The following is a 20,286-nucleotide window of genomic DNA, read 5'->3' on the forward strand; positions in this document are numbered from 1 at the left end:
AACCAGAAGCTCTTCTTTGTACATGTTTTCACCATCTGACTGTGTGTTGCTCAATCAGGACTGGGATTCAGTATCGCTGGAGGGATCGGGAACCAGCATATCCCAGGAGACAACAGCATCTATATTACCAAGATCATAGAAGGAGGTGCTGCCCAGAAAGATGGACGACTGCAGACCGGAGACCGCCTGCTAGCTGTATGAACATTACTCTAGCACATGTTTGACACGAAAACAAACAGATTAATAGTTCATCTTTATCAAAGTCCTGATTAGAAACATCTATTTCTGTAGCTGGGCAGGTAGGCTCTCTGTATGACTCACTATTTATGGGACATGTTAAGTGCACCAGATTATCTAGTTGGTTGCTCCATCCCGTCGGATGATCCCATGAGGTGAGAAAATAAAAAGGTCCAACAGCCGGACTTAAGAGTAACAAACATTAAATTAGTTTTAGGTTGTTAAATATCAAAGAAGAAATCATTAATCACACAGTCTTTGTGGAAAACCCTGCACGTAATTAGAGATACCCTCATCACTGAACTCTCATTAGTAAGCATTTATGGATCATTTATTTTACACAGCCAAAATGCAAACACATGAGATTTTGTGCTATTCTTATTTTATTGGAAGTAACATAGACCAGATTGGGAAAATCCACTTTATCACAATGGTTATAGAGCTGTAGCCAGAAGGGTATGTTGTTTCTAACTGTATTTGCACCTAATTGTAGTAAGCACACACTACAAATTTCATCTCGGTGCCATCTCATCTTATCGACAGGCAAATTACAAAGATCTGCTGTCACACTAGACGGCAGTCATTGTGGGAGTCCAATCTCAGATGTTCTGTGTCTCTGGCCTTGGAGATGTTTTAAAAAATTATGTGATTATCAAAAGACATCTAGACGATTTAGAAGATCTGTGTTTAAGAAACGTTTGGCAGACATACTTCACTGTGCGTTTACACGACATAATGGGAGCTAAAAGTATAGATCCATGCCATCCTGAATATTTAACCATTTAGGTTCACATTTGCTGTACTGTACCATCTCCTTTACTCTCTATTGCATTATTAACAGTGTGCACATTGCTCCAGTGTAACCAAAACTGCTGTTTAAAAACTTTTGACTGACAGTGGGGAGCTGAATCTTAAAAGAGAAACAGTGGAAATTAATTTCAGAGCATCTATAAAACCTCTACCTACTGCTTTTGACCTCTGTTAACGCTGCACAACACACCAACCTTTCACTCTGCCGTTGAGATGTACTGAAATCTCATATTACCTTCAAGCTATGATTCATGATTGTGTTGGCTGGTGTGATGGCGTCTGTGATGCGTGATGTTGTCACAGCGGAGCAGAGACACGAGGCTTTCAGGTGTTGATACAAAGATTTTTCCTCCTCTCCTCTCTTGACAATCATCGCAATTCAGGTGAACAACATTGTGCTTCAGGACGTGCGTCATGAGGAGGCAGTGGCTGCACTGAAGAACACCTCCGATATGGTTTACCTCAAGGTGGCCAAGCCTGGACCGGTGCATTTGAATGACATGTATGCCCCTCCAGATTACTCCAGCAGTACGTATCTACCTCTTCTTGTTATACCTCTTCTTCAAGTTCAGTCACTATTTATGCACCGTTCAAGAAATGAACAATGATCAGAAATGTTATATTCACTAGTCCATACGCAGACAGCTCCAAAGCTAGAACATGTTTATTTATAGAAAATGTTTGACATAAAGTTAAGAGTCATTTAAAAGTCTGGGTCCATGTTCGTGCAAATCATTTTTTAGTCTTTACCAGGGATGTTTTCAGAGTTTTTGTGTTGAATAGCTGATCTCTACCCAAAACTGCTATGCCCAGGCACCCACATAGTGAATGTAGTGAATGCTAACACACACACACACACACACAATCCTTCCCACAGCATCAACAAGCGCTGTTCTCTGCCTCCCACTGAGTGTGGATGGTTTCTCACATCCCACCTGCTCATGAGAGCCCACGATCTTGATCTGCAGCATCTCAAATTTCCACGGAAACAGTGATTTAGTATCAGAGGGGACTACTGAGGGCTTTTTGTATGTTCTAAATGTTTGCACTTGTCGGGGTTGAAGCGAGTCCCTGAATGCAGACTCAACCCCGCTCTGACAGTGTAATCCGTGGTCAGATGATCAGGATCTGGATGTGATTTATCATGCTCGGCTGCCTCCATCAAGAATGTAAATTGTAAATTCGGACGAAAGAAGTGTGTGTGGGTGGGTGGGTGGGTGCGGGGTGTTGCTTGTGTTCAGCCTTTTTGCATTTATGTGCGGAAACTACACAAACTCACATCTAAATTGCTGAATCATTCTCTTCACACTCATTGCAATGCTCAACATTACATCAACAGACATAGAATACAGATTATTAGTTTGTCTTCATGAAAAGCCAACCCAATTTCCAAAATGTCATGATTTCTTTTTATATGACTGAGTTTTTGTATTCCTATTTTTGTGGCTTTGGCCAGTTATGCCTAATTCTACTTATATCACTGTTCTCACAAAGTTAATTGTTCTGGGAATGCTGAGACATCGTTAAAAAGACATTGGATATAAATACAAGCAGTCATATGATCATACAAGTTTTAAGCACACAACTTATATTTGAGGAGATTATTCTCAGTCTGTTCTGTTCATTCAATCCTACTTCACACAAATGGACTGGTTCAACTTTGACCTGCTGTAATTGTGATACTTGTGACATTTGTCAGCAGTTTTCTTGTGCAATGACTGGAACATTATGGGTGCACTCATTTCACGTTTTACTGTACATCCACATAAAATACTGCTTTTTAGCGTTTTACTTTGTTTCAAGTGCCAATGTGTTGCCACATATTAGCATTTACTCTGGAAAATGGAAAACATTTAAAAGGCAACACAAAAGTTGTAATAAAGCGGATCTTTCTCGCAGTAATATTTTATAAGTTGCAGTTATGTGCAGTCTCTCTGTGTTGTAATCATTCTTTCTTTCCCCCTACTGGCCTGGCCCTCCCTCCAGCCTTCCCCACCATGGTGGACAACCACGTCAGCCACAACTACATGGGGGGAATGGAGCCCAAGCCAGTGTACCCGCCGCCCCAAGTCACCCCGTCCAGGTACTCGCCCGTTCCCCGCCACATGCTAGGGGAGGAAGACTTCACAAGGTAGGTCACAGGCCGCTTCTTCTATGAATCATTCTCCTCTAGTACATGAAATTCATATGACTCCTTATGCATAGGTTTGGCTAAATCATAGCAGAGTTTTCTTGTGGAGATTGAATGACTTGTTGGTAGTTGTGTTGCAAACTTGTATCGGGGTAAATTGCATTTTTAAAACAGCCATTTTCATTTTGCATGTATTTTGTTTCCAGTGCCCTCTATTATGTTGCTGTTTTACAGGTGCCATCATGGTGTTTTTGATGATACGTGTATTTCAGTAGTTTGAAGCATCCTCAGAAAGTGCTTGATGAAGAAATAGAAAAGCTTAATTCACAGTTTTCAGCTCATTGGACCCCTGGTGGTGCATACTATATTACAGCGGGACAGTGTGTGTGGTGGCTGTGTGCTGAGAGAGGCCTCTTGTCACTTCTTGTACTTGTTATGACTCCGTGTTAACCTTTGAGCTCCTATCCAAGTACTGGATCAGGGTAGCATTCATAGGGGCTTGATTGGAGCGTCCCACGAGGCCTTTAGTCAGCTTAACCCACAGCTCTGGGGAGGGAGCTGTATTCCCTCTGTGCGTATGACTGCATGCAAGTGTTAGTGTGTGCTTTGGAGTGAATGCGTTACTGGACGAGTGTTTGTTATGTTGCCCTGTTATGTCCTTGTACAAGCTGTCTACGACTTGTATGTGCATTTGTCGCATTTTTGTTGGTATGTGTGTTGTATTTGTCTCCTACACTTGTCCCGTTCACTGTGATTCCTGTACCCCACAGCAGGGCCGAACCTATATACAGTGTCATCAACAAACCTGGGGACAGCAAGGTGCCCCAGGCCCTCTACAGAGGCTTCTGTCCTTCCTCTGCTCCCTTGTGCCAAGGTCCACTCCCCTTCTCTGGCAGGTACTAACCTAGTCCATCACGCCTTGCTTAGCTAACCCTCCTCTCTATAGCAGCTTCTTGATCTGGCCTCAGACAGGACTAGAGAGAGCCCACCTGCTTCACCAGCAGTAATATTGTGCCACATCTGTGCACATATGTCGCTAAAAAGCAGAGAAGATGGATAGAGAGGATAAGGACTAACATAGAGAAGTGGAAGGAAGGAAGAGTTGGAAGGGTGGTATTCTTCTTTTAGCTTCTCTTGGCTTTCTGTCTCTATGTTTGCATGTAAATGTTTCCCCATCTTGTGTTACTGTTTTATATGCTGTTACTGAGTGCAAGAGTGTTTTTCTGTGTGTGTTTGGCATACTCAGTATTCGATTCAGATGCGCCTACTACTTAATCTTTCACAACTTCTCATGAAACATGTGAAACAAAATACTGTAACAACAACTGACAACTTCCAGAGCACAAATGAAAGAAATTACCTCATTATTTATTGCCCCTCGTCAATGTGCTTTTCTCATCTCTTCTATTCAATTAAAAGTACATGTCTTTCAGTTTTCTGTTAATCTGCCCACATCTATGAATCTCAAAAGTGCCCTGTTCACTGCAGTTTAAAATGGAGCCGTACCTGCTCTTCGCAAACACATCACCACAGGAGTGCAGCCGAAAGGGCTTCACGCTCCCACAAGCTGCTCAATTCCATCTGTCAGGAGGCATTGATAAAACTAGGCCTATATCTTGGGCCAAGCTACTTTCACTAGTGGTTACTGCTGAGGGCAATAATATACATACATTGGATCTGTGGCAAAGGCTTGTGTTTTCTTTTCATTTTTTTATTTTATCTCCGTTATTTATTTACAGTATCTTTTCCATCATGCATCACTTCATGGATGAAGGTTACTATGTGTAAATCAGTGTTTCTATGTATTATATATACATACAGTATGTGTGGCGTTTAAAGAAAGGAGAGAAAATAAGCATAGTGGGGCTGACTGGAGCTGGCCAGCACAAGGTTTCTGCTTTGCAGCGTTGGAATGTTTTGCCTGCCTCTATGTATGTAAATATAAACACAGAGTCTCGCCGTTACCATAAATGCAATGGGGGGTAAGAGCCTGATCCGGTACAGGCCAGCAGACCAGTAGGAGTAGATGGTCCTGCAGCTGTCATGATTCATCTGCCCACTGCAAAAACCAGGACATGCACTCAGGTCTTACCCCTCTCATCAACCATGCTGCCACTGTACACTGAGACAGTTGGGGACACACACTAACACACGCGCATGCACACGCTTTGAGTTCAGTGCACAATTATGACACAGACACATACCTATGTGCATGCATCCTGCACACCAGATAAATCACAAATCAGCTGTACAATTGAGAGCGGCTTACATACCGGGACCACGCATGCACCTGTTTGCACCTATAGGGGTGTTGCGTGTCATGTCCGCCGTATGATCACAAAAGAGCGGCATTGTCTCCGAGGACATCATGGCTGACAACCAACTTGATCCCAATCAGAGCGGATGAGCATCCAGCTCCATCATACTGACAGGCAGATAGCAGACACCTCCCTCCAGCCTCAACAGCTTTCCCCATTGGCTCCAACCAGGAAGGCTTACTTTAAATGGATTCTATAGTAAGCACTGGCTTCCGCTGAAGTGGAGCAGGCTGGTTGTGAGGAATGAGTCAGAGCTTGTGTCGGCCCTCTGCCCATCTGCACATCCCCCTCAGTGGTGTCATCGCAAACACACCCCCCGACACCCCTCCCCTCGCTTCTCCATCTGATATTGCCCCGTTTCTCAAGATATGTCATTACTGTAATCAGTAGCTGCTTTTAATCCTTGTTTCTGTCTACACTTGACTCGATAAGAGATAAAGCCTCTGAGTTTAATGTGTGTGTTCGGTGTAAACATACATCTGCATGCACTGGTGACAGTACACACAGTCAGAACAGTCTTCTAACCAAGTACCTTGAAAAACTTGTCTGCTGGCACCAAATATTAATTGGGTTTATTTTTTTGTAGTTATCTGATAAGCATAAAACTATTTACAGTATGATTGTTGAAAGAAGGCTCCCTTTACTTTCCTATCATAAAACCTTCGCACAGTATGTACACAACAATGCTTTTAGTTTGGATGCTTTGTTTGGGTACAGCTTGGGTAAATACAGCAGCCTGAGTACGGCAGCAGCAGGTGAGCTAATCAGTAACTTTTTGTGCCTCACACAATCATGCACAAACAGAAAACCTTTGGCTGGTCATTGCAAGAATTCAGTCATCAATAACGACTTGACCTTTGGTTGGCACTTTTAAAAGCTGCAAAAGCACAAAGCGGAGTTTAAAATAAAGGTAATCGCAACAGGTTCAGCTGAGAACACGTCTGAGGCGTTAATCATTTATCACTCCGATTTTATTCTTAGTCACAGTGAGAGGCATGAAGTATAAAGTGTCTATCACCTTAGCAGTGAATAAATATTTCCCTGTCAAATTAGAGGAAACGAAAAAGGCCATAAAAAAGAGGCAGCCACAGAAGATCTATGGGTAAGATTTAGGCAGTGAAAGGACCGAGAGAAGACAGAGCACGCCTCTATACTGATGTAATCTTTTCAGGGAAGGGAGAGATAAAGTGCTGTGAGAGGTAGTGTCTGTCTGTGGAAAATGGCGTCCATCTGTGGCGTCCACCATTAATCAGCCAAGCAGAGCCAATTACTGGGCTGAGTCCAGGGCAGCGTGACCTGCTGAACCCCACAGCCCAGATATCCATTCACAGCTTTAGGATTAGGCTGCGACCGCCTCAGCCGAAGCACTAAAGCACAGAGGGAAAATGTAGTAGTGGGAGGGGAGGTGGATTCTGAATTAGAGAAATGGCTGCGCAGAGAGAGAGGGTTTTTGCCGCTCTAAAACTGTTTACATTTTTGGCGTGGATGACAAGGCGAAGGGGTGGGAGGGCGAGGAAGCAGGTCTTGTGATGAAGAGGGAGGACTCGATCCCTGCATTTAAAAGGAATTCACTCCTATTTTCCCTGAAAATGCCCTGGACTTTTCAAACATACAACAAAGAAACAATAACATACCGCTCTTTTGGAAAGTATCACCACTTCTAAAGATAGAAAGAGATAGAGACCTTAAATGTCAAAATATTCCACAGTGATCTGGACATTGTTTTTCTGTAAATCTATCTTGCTGTCCAGCAAGTCCTGAAAGTCCGTTCATGAGCTCCTCTGTTTGTTTACGCGCTGACAAATTAGCAAGGAATCTATCTGCCTAGTCTCCAGAGGGCCGGGCTGACAGAGAGGAATGCTGGTGTGCTGGACTAGAAGGGGGCTGAACCCACTGTAGCCTCTCAGCAGAGATGAAGGACCAGTACGGGGTGAATGGGAATCAAACTCGGACCACCTCAAATACGTCAGAACCCTCATTATTTCAAATGTGAGTGAGCTTCTGTCTGTCGAAAAACAAAGAAAATTATTTGTGTGGGAGTGTTAGGGTTAAGTGTCTTGCCTTGCGGGTGATAGTGAGGGAACGATTGTCACAGCCCGAAGAGAAGCTGTTTTCCATCACAGCACACGAGGATAAGATAGGGAACACACAAGTTTCTAAAATTGTAGTCCACCTCTCTGTGGATGACCAGATAGGAAGAGGGGTTGAGGACTAATGCTGAGCTGAGTGATGTGCCATAGCCAACATGTTCACAGTCAACGTCTCATCTTCCATGCCGATGGTGAGGAGCCCGCCTGATCGCACAGTTAGGAAATGCTCTTTCAGAAGCAAGCACCGGATCTGGATCCTAAGGTAACCATGGAGATCTGTGTGCCTTGTCAAGCTGAGATGAAAAGCTCAAGATGGAAAGCGAGGATATTTTAAGATGGACTTGGTTGAAACAGAGTCAGTTGTTTTAGCATATAATTTACAACTTGCCATTTTTTTATCTCGTGGTACTTAAAGATTCTAAGGCTATGAAGAAAAGTAAGAACCTAAGGGAACAACTGTCTTAAGGCTCGTCTGTTGTACAGTTGTACTTAATCTGTCCTTTAATCCCTCCTGTAGAAACACAACCTACTGTAAAAGGAATCATGCAGACCAACAGTCCCTATATGGCTACTGATCTGAATCTCTTCAGTCCTCCTACAAAAACTCTCCATATCTTCTAAATCCAGTTCATTTAAAATGAATAATGCTGTAGGCACAATTTTACTATTCAGACATTTCCATACTCTTCCGCTCCTTCAGTGGCGTAGCCAGAGCTTTTTCCAGTCACTCATGGGTATGATTCTGAGAGTCTGGAATGCTGCCTCGGCAGCCATCGATGGGAAAATGGCCTTAACAGCAAGTTTGAGCGCAGTCATTAGGGATTGTGTAGGAATTGTTCCTGTAGACCGCAGGCTGAGTACTGCTAGAGAAGACCACTAATGGGAACCATGCAGGGTTTTCTGATGAGAGAGGAAACTCTGTGTGTCTGTGTGTGTGTGCATTTATGTTTATGTGTTCATTTGTATATCAAGTCTCTGTGTGTGGGTGTGAGTCAACTGTTTGGGCTTCCTAGAGTGTGTGTGTTTGTGTGAAGTGTGTTCTCAGAGGGCTTTTGCTGGGCTGTAGCAGCGGTTTGGCCTCTGTAGCATCTTAAAACTGAGGCAGTCTGAATTGCCTGCTGGAGGATGAGTCATAGCAGCTAAAGCTAAAGCCGAGCTTCAGCAGGTCTGTCGAGCAGGAGGTGGCTCATTGTGCATTAATATGAGTGGGTGTTTTAGTACGTACACGTGTGTACATGTCCATGAGATCTCCATGTATAGGCAGAAAGTGCTATAACCAATAGAGAATAGGCATTTGAACCTAATCTTGTTGCTGCTCGTGTTATTGTAATGAGTGAACAGTGCTGTATAAGTGGTTATCAGCTATTTTCTGTATCATTATGATTACTGCAGGATTATTACATGGTTAATCATTGTTAGCTACCATTGAGTGGATCCTGGACGTGTTGCTGGTCGTAAACCTATTTCTATTTAAAGCGCTCACTTTCAAATATAAATGCAGTGGATATACGATAAAATGTCATCAGATCTTCTCCTTGTAGCTGTCTTATTTGGATGTATTTAACATTTACACTTTGTAAAAACTCTTAGGTCTTATCTGAAACAGACAAACTGTGTGCCTTGTTGTTTTAGCTATTTCTACAGCAGTTTTGGTCATATCTTTCATTCGTACTCGTGTGTGTTGTGTGTCCTGCCCTTCACCCTGACGCTGTCACTCTGTTTGGCAGGGAACCGAGGAAGGTGTTGCTGCACAAGGGCTCCACAGGTCTGGGCTTCAACATCGTTGGCGGGGAGGACGGAGAAGGGATCTTCGTCTCCTTCATCCTGGCTGGAGGGCCAGCAGACCTGAGTGGCGAACTGAGGCGGGGTGACCGGATTCTCTCAGTCAGTATTTCAGCTTTAAGCATCCTGTTTGTCCACATCAACAAGTCTGTAAGGAGTATGAGGCAGAGTGATTTTCAGCCAACTCCTGCTGTCAAAATAATGATAAAATTAAGATGGCCTGGTGTTTAGAAGGCCAGCCGACATCTGCTGAAATGCCCTTGAACAAGACATTAAATCTATAATAACTCTGAGGGAGATTAGCGGTGCTCTGCCCAAAACTTTGTGTTATTTAAAATATATTTGAAAGCTGCTTTTAGTCAGACAATACATAAAAAAGTGGAAGGCATGATTCGATCAAAGGATCAATGTATGTTTGTACTGGATCACGCGTGTTAACAGGGACAGTTAATGGTGTAAAAGCGATTTTATCTATCAGAAAATTGAGCATCAAATGATGACATTAGATTTTATCTCATTAGATTGAAATGAAACTATCTAGCTTGAAGATCAGCGGTGCTTCCTCTAACTAGATTTGTGTTCTCTACAGATCTCAAGAATTACACAAGTGACTCACCTTGGGAATATCATCGTTTTTTTTTTCTTCTCGTTAAATTTCTCCTTTTATTTTTGTAGGTGAATGGAGTGAACCTAAGGAATGCCACACATGAGCAGGCGGCTGCAGCACTGAAGAGAGCCGGACAGACTGTCACCATAATTGCTCAATATAGGCCTGAAGGTGAGGCTTACTATCTTACATAATGTATTGTATCATAAATGGTTCATGAATTCAGTTTAAATGGACCACCAAAGTTATTGTAATTTAACTAACTGTTTGATTCCCAAAGGGATTCGTGAGCTAGATTGACCTGGTGCGTAGAGATTGTTAATGTGATTTGCTTTACTGACTTGTGCTTGGAGAATATAAATGTATCACAGAACTAGATGTTGCTGGCATCACGTTTAAAGGAACGGTTTGATATTGTGGGACAGTATTTGTTTTATTGCCTACAGCTACAGCAGATTATGACCTTCACAGAGTTAGATGACAACATTCATGTTTACCACACAGCTTACGTCTGTATAGTAAATATGAAGGTTCTGCTAGAACCCAGTTAGCTTAGCTTAGCTTCGCACCAAGACTGGAAACAGGAAACAGGTAGCTGACTCTTTGAAAATGTAAAGCTCACTAATTAACATATCATATCTTGGTTGTTAAATCTGTGGGGAAAAAAAAGAAATTTGAAAACTGCAGTTTTTGCATGATTACACAAAAAAGATACCATCTGTTTCCTTCTGTTTCCGATCTTTCAAGATAAGCCAACTGGTTGCAGAGTGTAGCTTCATATTTCATGTGAGTGGTAAATCCAACTTTGATCTGTTATCCAACTCTTGGCAATGACATAAATAAGTGTTTAAGTATTCTCTTAAAAAAACATAAGCATTTAAAAATGAGAGTGGATCTCACGGTGCATCATAATTTCTGAGCTACAAAGAAAACTCTATACAACTAAATTACAACATGTTAACTTACCATCCACCTCCGTCATCTGCTGAAATGTGAGAAAACATGTCACAACCTGTGTCAGAAATTAGCAGAGTGTTGTTATGTAGTTATTGGGGGAACTGTGGAGTAGTGGTTAGAGGTGCAGCTTGGGACTGAGGGGTCTCAGGTTCGCCATGTCCATGGCTGAGGTGCCCTGAGCAAGCATCTAACCCCCAAACTGCTCCCCACAGTCCTTAGAGTATGCGAAAATTTCCCAACATTAGGTTGGCTAAATACAGCTAACCTGGCTAGTGAGAAAACCCCACTGTATTGTATCTTGTGCTAGCTTCAAATGGAACTTGTGAGTTTGTGGTTACAACATGGGAAGTCTTGTACACACAGTTCTTGAAGTTTAGGTGTTAACATCAGCTGTAAGTCATTATTACACCAGTGCTAGGCAACTGTTGGTGTCTGGAGGCCACTGAGGCTAACAGTTAGTAAGCTAATAAAAAGGCATCATGAACAGATGACAAGGGGGTGGCGTTTATTTGAACATGATAAACACCTCTCTTGAAGACAGCATTTGATTTGGAAAGTTGGACAAATGTCGCCAACCAAGTCAATGTCCATGTGGACATATTGTCCTACAGTGACTGTTTGTTGTAACAGACATAGCTGACAATGGCTAACATGAGCTAGTGAGCACACCCCACTGTTTTGTATCTTGGTTTTCTAACTTGAACTGAAAGATTGCAGCCTTTAAATTAGGTCACAGAAATATTAACGGACCTATGTTGTGGTATTTACAACCATGTAACTGGAATTTTTTGATAAGGTCCATGTTCTCGATTTGTGATGTGTTTGTTGACGTTTTGAAAAAGAGCTGGGTGGTAAAAGATGGACAGTACTTTGTGTATGACTGACTTAATGAGACATAAGTGCAAAATACACAATATATTACTGTAGCTTATGGCTACTGTTGATATATGGAGCAGCCATCTTGGATTTTAAGCTTGGGGTTTTGGTGTTCACATGCAACTTGTGAACTTGCGGTTATGACATGTTCGTGAAAAGACTGCCTCTGAGTAACTGTTGACGTTGAGAAGCCACCGAGGCTAACCATTAAGCAAGCTAACGACCAGGTAACTCAATGTGAGCCAAGAAAACACTCATACACAAAACTACAAAGAACCTCATGCAACTAAATTGATTTAACCTCTAATTTCTGAAAACGTCAACAAACAGGTCACAACTGGATAACTCTGACCTTATCAAAAAATTTCCAGTAACAATTACTTGATTGTGAATACCACAAGGGGTAGCTGGAGATGTCCCTTTGAGCATAGTAAACAAAACCATTTGACAGTGGAATTGGTTTTGAAACTTGGACTGGAAGATGATCAACCCGGCTGTGACGTTAAACCTATTCTTCAGACTTAAATGGAATGCACAGGCTGGTTGCATTACGGGAAATGTAGGAAACCTGATTTTCAGGCTCATACAAGGCAATGAAAGTCGTCATATCTTCAGAGCTGATTGTTCTTGCTTTGAGTTCTTGTTTTCTATGTGTCTCTCATAATTTCTTCAACTTGGTGAAAGTGCTTGAATCAGGTCCACCTGTGGGGGCGGGCGGTGCAGCGCTCCGTATAGGCAGCCTATGAGAAATATTCAGGTTCAGGGGCGGCTCTGGCTGAAGCGCTGAGCCAACTGCAAGGCGGGCAAACGACCCGCTGTTGTCCTTCCCTGTTCAAACGCCGAGCTCCTGAGAGCAGCCGCAGTTTGTGGACACCAACCCGGGCAGCGATGGAAAGAGGAAACTAAGGGGGAAGCACGAGGTCTAAACCCCTGTTACTACCCCAGAAGGAACTTTAAAAGAGCTCAGAGTGAAAAGGTGGAGAAGCGACAAACTTTTATGTTGTCTAGCAGCCTGTGCGGGATGGGGGATGGGCTCGGGTACAACAGCAGCAGCAGCAGCAGCAGAGCAGAAGCCGCATGAACTCCCTAATGGCTGGATGAAGAAACTGCCGGCTGCGACAGCGAAATAAAAGACAGTTTCGTTTAACTGAGGTGAGACGAGGACGGAAGGTGTCTGAAAATATTGTCACGTTGAAGCGGGGAGAAACCGCTTAAGTTACATGTTTATATTCATTGCTAATTTGCCGAGGTAGTTGGCTGCTCTGGTTAGGAGTAACCTGTAGTTTTACATTAGCATTATAGCATGAAAAAAGTAAGTTTCTTATGCCTGGCCCTCTAAAAAGCTTTAATTAACCGCATGTAAGAGGCAAACGGGCTCTATTAAAATTTAAATTAATGAGAAGTTAGTGGCAGACATGTGATAGCCTCACCCCTACTGTAGCTAGTGTAAGTTGACCACCACACATTACCTGGAATGTGATATAATCGTTGTTATTCTCGTTTGAAATTGTACTAACACTTACTTGAAGTCATGTGAACCAGCTTCGTTCAGTTCAATTCATTACAACAGTCGCTTTACTGTTCTTATGTAACTCAAACCTTTAGGTGGGGACACACAGGTGTGGTCAAACAGGTGTCTGTCAGCTTGGTGGTGGTTTGAACAGTGACCTCACCTGTGAACTCACCTCTTTCTAGTTGTTGTGTGTCTGTATGCTACAGACTTTACACATACTACCCTCTGACCACAGGTCCACTTTTCATGCTGACTAAAGCAGAATTCACATGTGGCTCAGCTTTTTAGGTCTTTTTTTCAAATTTAATGGTTTATTTAACAAAATGGCACCACCCTTTTCTCTGTAATGGTAAAGAGTAGCTTGGTTGGACATTACAGCTGCCTTGGCAGTTTCAGGGTTTCAGAGTTTCGGTCTTTGTGTGTTTGCTTGAGCATGCTAGAGTAGTGCTATAACAACAACAGGAAGGATATGGAGAGCTTTATATCTAGGCTCAGTTCTCAGGTTAGGCTATGACAGGAATGTGAAGAGGCATAAGTTGTAGCATGCTCTCACTCCACTTTTCTTTCTCTTTGAATAAAACTCAAGCCTCGAATGTCCAACAACTCTCCCAAGGTCATTGAAACTGAGCTTGAACAGGATCTGTGAGGTGGGATGTGGCTAAGCTAAAGGAACACCCGGGCTGGGATCAGAACAGACAATAGGACAGAACAGGGTTTCCTCCTGCTGCAAAATTCACATCACAAATGTTTGTACTCTGCCATGAAAGTTCATGTTGCCTCGCATACCAGATCATTCAGGCAGCATCTTGAATAATGATGTGGTTAGTTGAAGGGAACCTTTGTTTCCCATACCAAATCATGCTTTCAGCTCTATGCCCCCTTTGTAACTCAGTGGAGTGCACTTATCTGTTTGTGTACAGTTCTTAACTGCTCTAAACGAACGAGTCGAGTGCTGCCAAATGATTGACTTCCTGCATCCCCTCTGGTGACCTAAGATCTGTCGGCAGTAGTTCTGCTGGCATCCTAAAGTGGCGTGCGACATGTTGTTCATTTGAGTTTGGAGCAGGAGGAACCCCCAGTGCGCTGTACAAGGAGGACTGTCAGTCAGAAGAGGGAAGTGTAGATTGAGTGCCAGCCAAACTCCTGGCAGAGTATTCTCAGGGGCCTGGGACCGGGCATCCATGGATCTCTGATAGAGGGCCAGCACTAAACTACGAGAAGTCACTTTGGGGCACCCATGCTGCAGCAAGAGCCTCCCCAGACTCTCAGTGGCGTACCGGAACATCCCAACTTGCATTTAGTAATGGAAGTGAGGGGTGTGTTTCCACATACCGCCATGACCCACTATCATGGAGTGTAATTACACTCAAATCTTTGCATGTAGGAAATGGGAGGAGGGCCATGGAGAGGAACTCTGTGCACTCTCATTAAATACATAACAGCGTGCATTACAGGGTTTATAGGAATATTGAAGCAAGGGTCTGCATTGGACGGGGTGAGTGCAGTCTCTGACTCGACTATCCATAACAACGTAACACACGCTCACATTACAAGCACATGCCTGCTGTGTTGCATAACTGGATCAAAAGAGAGGCGACCGTTCCCCAAAATAAAAAAGCTGTACAACTAATGAGGACACGCAGTGGGAGTGAGTGATACAGAATAGTCCCAGTTTCTATTAGCTGTCTTTTTTTCCTCTGGGTCACTCCTAAAAATATGGGCAGGCTCTGGAGTATTAGTTGCCTTAAGGAACCAGAATTTAGCTTTCAAAATTGTAGACTCCCACTTTCCCGGCACTCCAAAGATGTGCCTGGAATTAGGGATGTTGGTGAATAATTTATGTGGGATTGATCCATGTTAAGGGTCTGACCAGTCAAGAATATATCTGTTGAGGCTTGACACATGACTTGTCCCTAACTTGCTCTTAAATCATATGAGATAACTGGGACACCCTAGCTCATTTCTACTTCATATAAGTACTTATTGTTGGAAGTCTGAGCCAATTTCTTTGATTCAGTGTAATGGAGTGTCTTTTTGGTTTTATTTGGCCATTTGTTAAATAATGGCAGGCAGAGTGAGAGCGAAGAAACTATTTTGATTGATGACATTATCTAAAAAAAAAAAAAAAATCAAATTAACTCTCATTCTGCAAAAATAGACTGTTTGCTTTAAATCTCATGGAAGTTAGAATGGGAACTGAAGAGATTGTGTTAGGCGGTTAGTGCTTTAAGCCCTGGGGATGTTTAATCATCAGTCAGTTACTGATCATTAACATGGTCAGCACTCAGTTGAGTAAGTTGCTTGATTTGCATCTCTTTTTGTGGTGCAGTTGACTTGGATTTGTTAGGTTTTGTCTGATTTCCTCACTCTCACGCACACTTGTGAAAGATTTGTTTGCGTTACACCTGCTCGCCATTTGAGGAGGCACAAATGATCAATACAGAGCTTATGTTTTAGCATAACTTTTTATCTTGTGATGCAATAAGGAGATGGTGACTTTATCTTTCTCTTCCTGTGTGACAGGCATGTCTTTTTTTATTTCAAATCCTCTGACACAAACTGGAAAACGCTTCCTTGTAAATGAAATTAGTGCTTGTGGTTTGTCAGAGACTGACTATAGTGAGATTTCTTATTCACTTACACACATATATTGTGTACATGGATTGTGATGCAGAAATGTCTGTATTCTGATATCATTATTATCAGCAAGGCGCGGCTGTAGTTCATGGCTGTCATGTGATTCCCTCCCCAACTTCCCACAAAGGCGTAAAGCTGATTATAGTCCAGTGCTCTCTCTGCAGCTCCTGGACGTCCACAGTATTTAGATTAATCATTTAGACATTAGGAATGTGAACAAGCAAAACATTTAGCTCTACCACCTGTGCTCCTGATAGCACTGTTCCTATCTCCCTGGCACAGCTTTCAGGCAGCCCTTCAGGTTGGTGGTTTTGTGAAGCAGGGCATTAAGACCGCTCTCTCTATTTAGCTACTCTTTGTCTTGTCCCTCAGCCCCTCCTCTCCCAAGCTTGTGCTCCTTTCTCTCGTCTCTCCTGTGCCTGAAAGCCAAGTGGACTAATGTGAATGGCTGTTTCCGCGTCTGCTGTCCCTGTTCTAGGAGTGCTAGAAGGTTGCTCTTGGTTACAAGCATTGAGGCGGTGTCTGGTTACCTCACCTTGCAGCGTGACTCTGTTGTGTTGTTAACCCTTTGAGCCAAGACCAGGGTGGAGAGCTGTCACCGGGCCCGGGCCGGATCAGTATTTGCTTTGAATCCCCTGTAGCTTTCGGCAGGGGCTTATAGTTCAGCGACCCTGAAGCTTGTTTTTGCACCTGTCCAGAATTTTCCTGGAGCTTGGACAAACTTTGGGTATATTATCTTTGTAGGCATAGGTGTTTGTTTTTCAAGGAAGCTGCAAGGCTTGTTCGACCGAATATGGACTTTGATCTCTTGTTGTTCACATCACAGGAAGTGTTGCCAGCTATGGATGATTAAGCAGAAAGGTAGGAGTCCACCCCTACAGGCATGGCAGAAATGTGTAAGAAATCTGGATAATATTCTTTTGCACTGGTATTTTTACAGACTAATAATGATGAAAACGTGTTGTGTCATTACTGCAATCTTGTACTTTATCACATAGTTCTGTCTTCTAAAGCTAAATTTCATGCAGCTGTCTCAGCTGTGCATCATAAAACATTAATACTTCTAACTTGATTTACGTCCTTTCATCTGCAGGGTTGAGAACATTGTCAAAACAAAAATTAGATGGTTGCTCTTAGAGCTGCCTTTTTGTGGCCAAGCTCATCCTACTAGTTTTTCTAGCTGCCTCTGCCACTCTGTTTATCTCACCGTGTGCTGTGTGGTGTGGTGGCCTTGCTTGTTCCAGCAGCCTGGGCACAGAGCATGCTGTGCACAGCAGGCTAATGAGAGCATTCTTAATGAGGAGGTCCAGGTGGATTCATACATCATCCCTGTGCTCCTGAGCAGCAACTGGATTTACACACCTATGACAAATGGTCATGCATTTGAAATTGTTGGAGGCCTTCCCTTTTTTTAACCACACTAAAGAGCCCATGTTGAACTTAATTAATCTGTATAATGAATTACCTGACATGAGACATTACTGGATGTGTAAGGCAGATCTGTGATAAACCATCTGTTCCTGGGGTCATTAATCAGCCTAAGGATTGGCCGAACCTTTCCTCTATTCACTGTAGCTCACTGCTGCACCAACTGAGGCACAGTGCTCCAATAATATTGTACTGAAACGAGAGAGCGTGTTCAACATGAACACTGCTCACAAGATGTGCAATACCACCTTAACCTTGGGTTTGTCAACCTTCAGACCCAAAAGTAAAGTGTATGCTCGAGGGCCTATATTTTTGAGATGCTGTTGACACAGTTTGTGTTGTTTGTTTCTTCACACGCAGAGTACAGTCGCTTTGAGTCTAAGATCCACGACCTGAGGGAGCAGATGATGAACAGCAGCATGAGCTCAGGATCAGGCTCCCTGCGCACCAGTGAGAAACGCTCCCTCTATGTCAGGTAAAGCTGGGACACACAACCACACACTCACTACATCAAATTACAGACGTGCTGTCAGAATAACCACTCTTATATAATAAACCCCAACCTGTCTGGGGGGGGGGGGGGGGATAAAGCCTCAATCCATGTGTTGTCAAAAGCAGCAGTCACTTTGTCAGAGTACAGCAGCATGACGTGTGACATACATCGTATGATTAAACATGGTATCTCACACAGAGCTTTTTGTAGGGTAACATTTAATGCAGGGCATTGATGGGGTTGATACTATTCATCACAGTCTAAAAGCAGACGCACAGGCATTCCCTGTTGATGTTTTGATGCCACGTATGACATTGACTATTTAATGTAGATTGACAGTGGAGCTCGTCGAAGTGACCTGTGTTATGACACTTTGGGCCAGTTGCCAAACTGGATGGAGGCTCATTTAGGAATTAAAACGAGTGCCATCCTTCTGCTCACACACACACACACAGACACAGACACACACACACAGTGAGTCACTGAGGACTCGCAGGGGTCAAGGTGAGAGGACGGTGTGATGTAACGCCATAGGCCGAGTGCTTCCCCATATTTCTGCTAAGGCACTAATGCGCTTCACTTAGCCTAAGCTTAATAGCTGCATTACTAGATTGATTTAGCCTAAGTTCAATAGCGAGCGATGGACCTTACTTGGATGTATCAAAAGTATAGAGGTGTTATCTCATTGGGGGCCTGCTATAGTTGGAGTGTTAACCAGTCTGACTCATGACTCCCTTATAGACCGAATCCTATGAGGCATGTAGAGCCTAGCCTGCTCCTGTGCGGGTGACTAAGCCCACAGTTATGTAGGAAAAGCAGTCTAGTTTGCCGGCTGATGCGGGAGCCGCCATGTCCTCCCAGCCCTGCCTCAGGAATGCGGAGGCGTTCAGCTTCTAAGGTGCACTTTGGAAGAGAGGGAAAAAAAAAGCGTCACGTGTGCTCACACACTCTTCAGTCCCACAAATACATCAAGGTGTTATAACTCGGCTAAGGCATGGCATTTGATTATGTCTCATCAGAATGATTTGAAAGTGCACTTGTTTCCCTGTTGAGAACAGAAACCGATGAGCTGGATTGCATCATGACAGTTTCACCATTACTGTTTATGTAAGGCCAGCTCCAGTTTCAGCTGTGTGAAATCTGAAAACAGAGGAGGAAAAAAATGTTTGTTGGCCCAGCCTGCCTGTCCACTGACCCGTGCTGTAGCTCTTGTAGTTATAGGCTTGTAGGTCAAGAAACGTTTAAACCTGTAAAGCAGGAATTCATACCCTTAGAAATGACAGTGGGTTTACCTGTCTGACAAGATACTGACTTACTCATTCAGACAATAAACCGTGTTTGGGCTGTGGAAAGAATGTGGAAACAGAAGTTACAAATGCCACGTGGAAAGTTATGTATGCACCTTTTGTTTATATATACACACACACACACACGCACACATTTCAGTACAATAGTAAAGGTAAAGTTAAAAGCCCAGTTATGTAGATCTGGAGATTCATACCTGCCATTTTGTGCCAGATTTGAACTCTTGGTGCGTGTGGAATCCCTCCACAGAAATTCAAGTTCAAAGGAAATGAGTATAACCAGAGCTTTTGTTTTCCCAGAGCTTTGTTTGACTACGATCGAACGAGGGACAGCTGCCTGCCCAGCCAAGGCCTGAGCTTCTCTTATGGGGATATCCTTCATGTCATAAATGCTTCTGATGACGAGTGGTGGCAGGCGAGGCTCGTCACACCTCATGGAGAGAGCGAGCAGATTGGGGTCATTCCAAGCAAGAAAAGGTAGCGTCCCCCTTCATTTGGAGCGGTGTGCTAACGTCAGACGAGGCTAACGTAATGACTCCCATTCATGGCCGGCCAAAACCTAAAGTATTTCCCGTTTTCTCCCCCAGAGTGGAGAAGAAGGAGCGGGCCAGGTTAAAAACAGTCAAGTTCCACGCCAGGACAGGCATGATTGAGTCTAACAGGGTAAGTGTAGAGGGCCAGCTGCTCCCTGCCCCGGTGCCAGAGCGGCTGTCTTCAGAGCTGCTGCTGGGCTCCCAGGGAGATGGCCTACTTCCCCCTGAGTGTGGGAAAGGGACCAGCACCTGCTCACTGAAGCAAGCACAAAAAGCGCTCATATTACTGTATAGATTACGCAGAAGCTCCGTGGAGACAAGAGGCCTCTGCAGCCTCCACAGAGCTTGCTCTCAGTGATATGAAGAAATGTGCACTTAACAAAATGTCTGAACGTTTGTCAGACTGCCACATTTAGGCTGCAGACGTATGAATCAGTTGTAATGATGTGTCTGCATAATTTATTATGAAGAGACATATATTAAAAATGTTTAATTTGGTCATCAGACGCCCGTTTCCTTCACATTGATGTGCCATTCATTTTCACCCATTACCTGCTTCTCGTTTTCATT

The 20,286-nt window shown here is 43.5% G+C and overlaps 1 protein-coding gene across 1 annotated transcript in view; it reads left to right on the top strand.

Moving 5' to 3' along the window:
- dlg3 (discs, large homolog 3) overlaps window positions 1-20,286 on the top strand; it is a 71,171-nt gene that overhangs the window by 44,363 nt on the left and 6,522 nt on the right. The window contains exons 8-15 of the mRNA XM_084550218.1: window positions 59-195; window positions 1,431-1,575; window positions 3,034-3,178; window positions 9,314-9,470; window positions 10,044-10,146; window positions 17,747-17,861; window positions 19,484-19,660; window positions 19,771-19,846. Coding sequence (XP_084406344.1) covers window positions 59-195; window positions 1,431-1,575; window positions 3,034-3,178; window positions 9,314-9,470; window positions 10,044-10,146; window positions 17,747-17,861; window positions 19,484-19,660; window positions 19,771-19,846 — 1,055 coding nt within the window. The remainder of the gene's footprint in view (window positions 1-58; window positions 196-1,430; window positions 1,576-3,033; window positions 3,179-9,313; window positions 9,471-10,043; window positions 10,147-17,746; window positions 17,862-19,483; window positions 19,661-19,770; window positions 19,847-20,286) is intronic.

This window comes from Chelon labrosus (genome assembly GCF_963514085.1).
Source record: "Chelon labrosus genome assembly, chromosome: 8".
In the NCBI taxonomy this organism is placed as follows: Eukaryota; Metazoa; Chordata; class Actinopteri; order Mugiliformes; family Mugilidae; genus Chelon; species Chelon labrosus.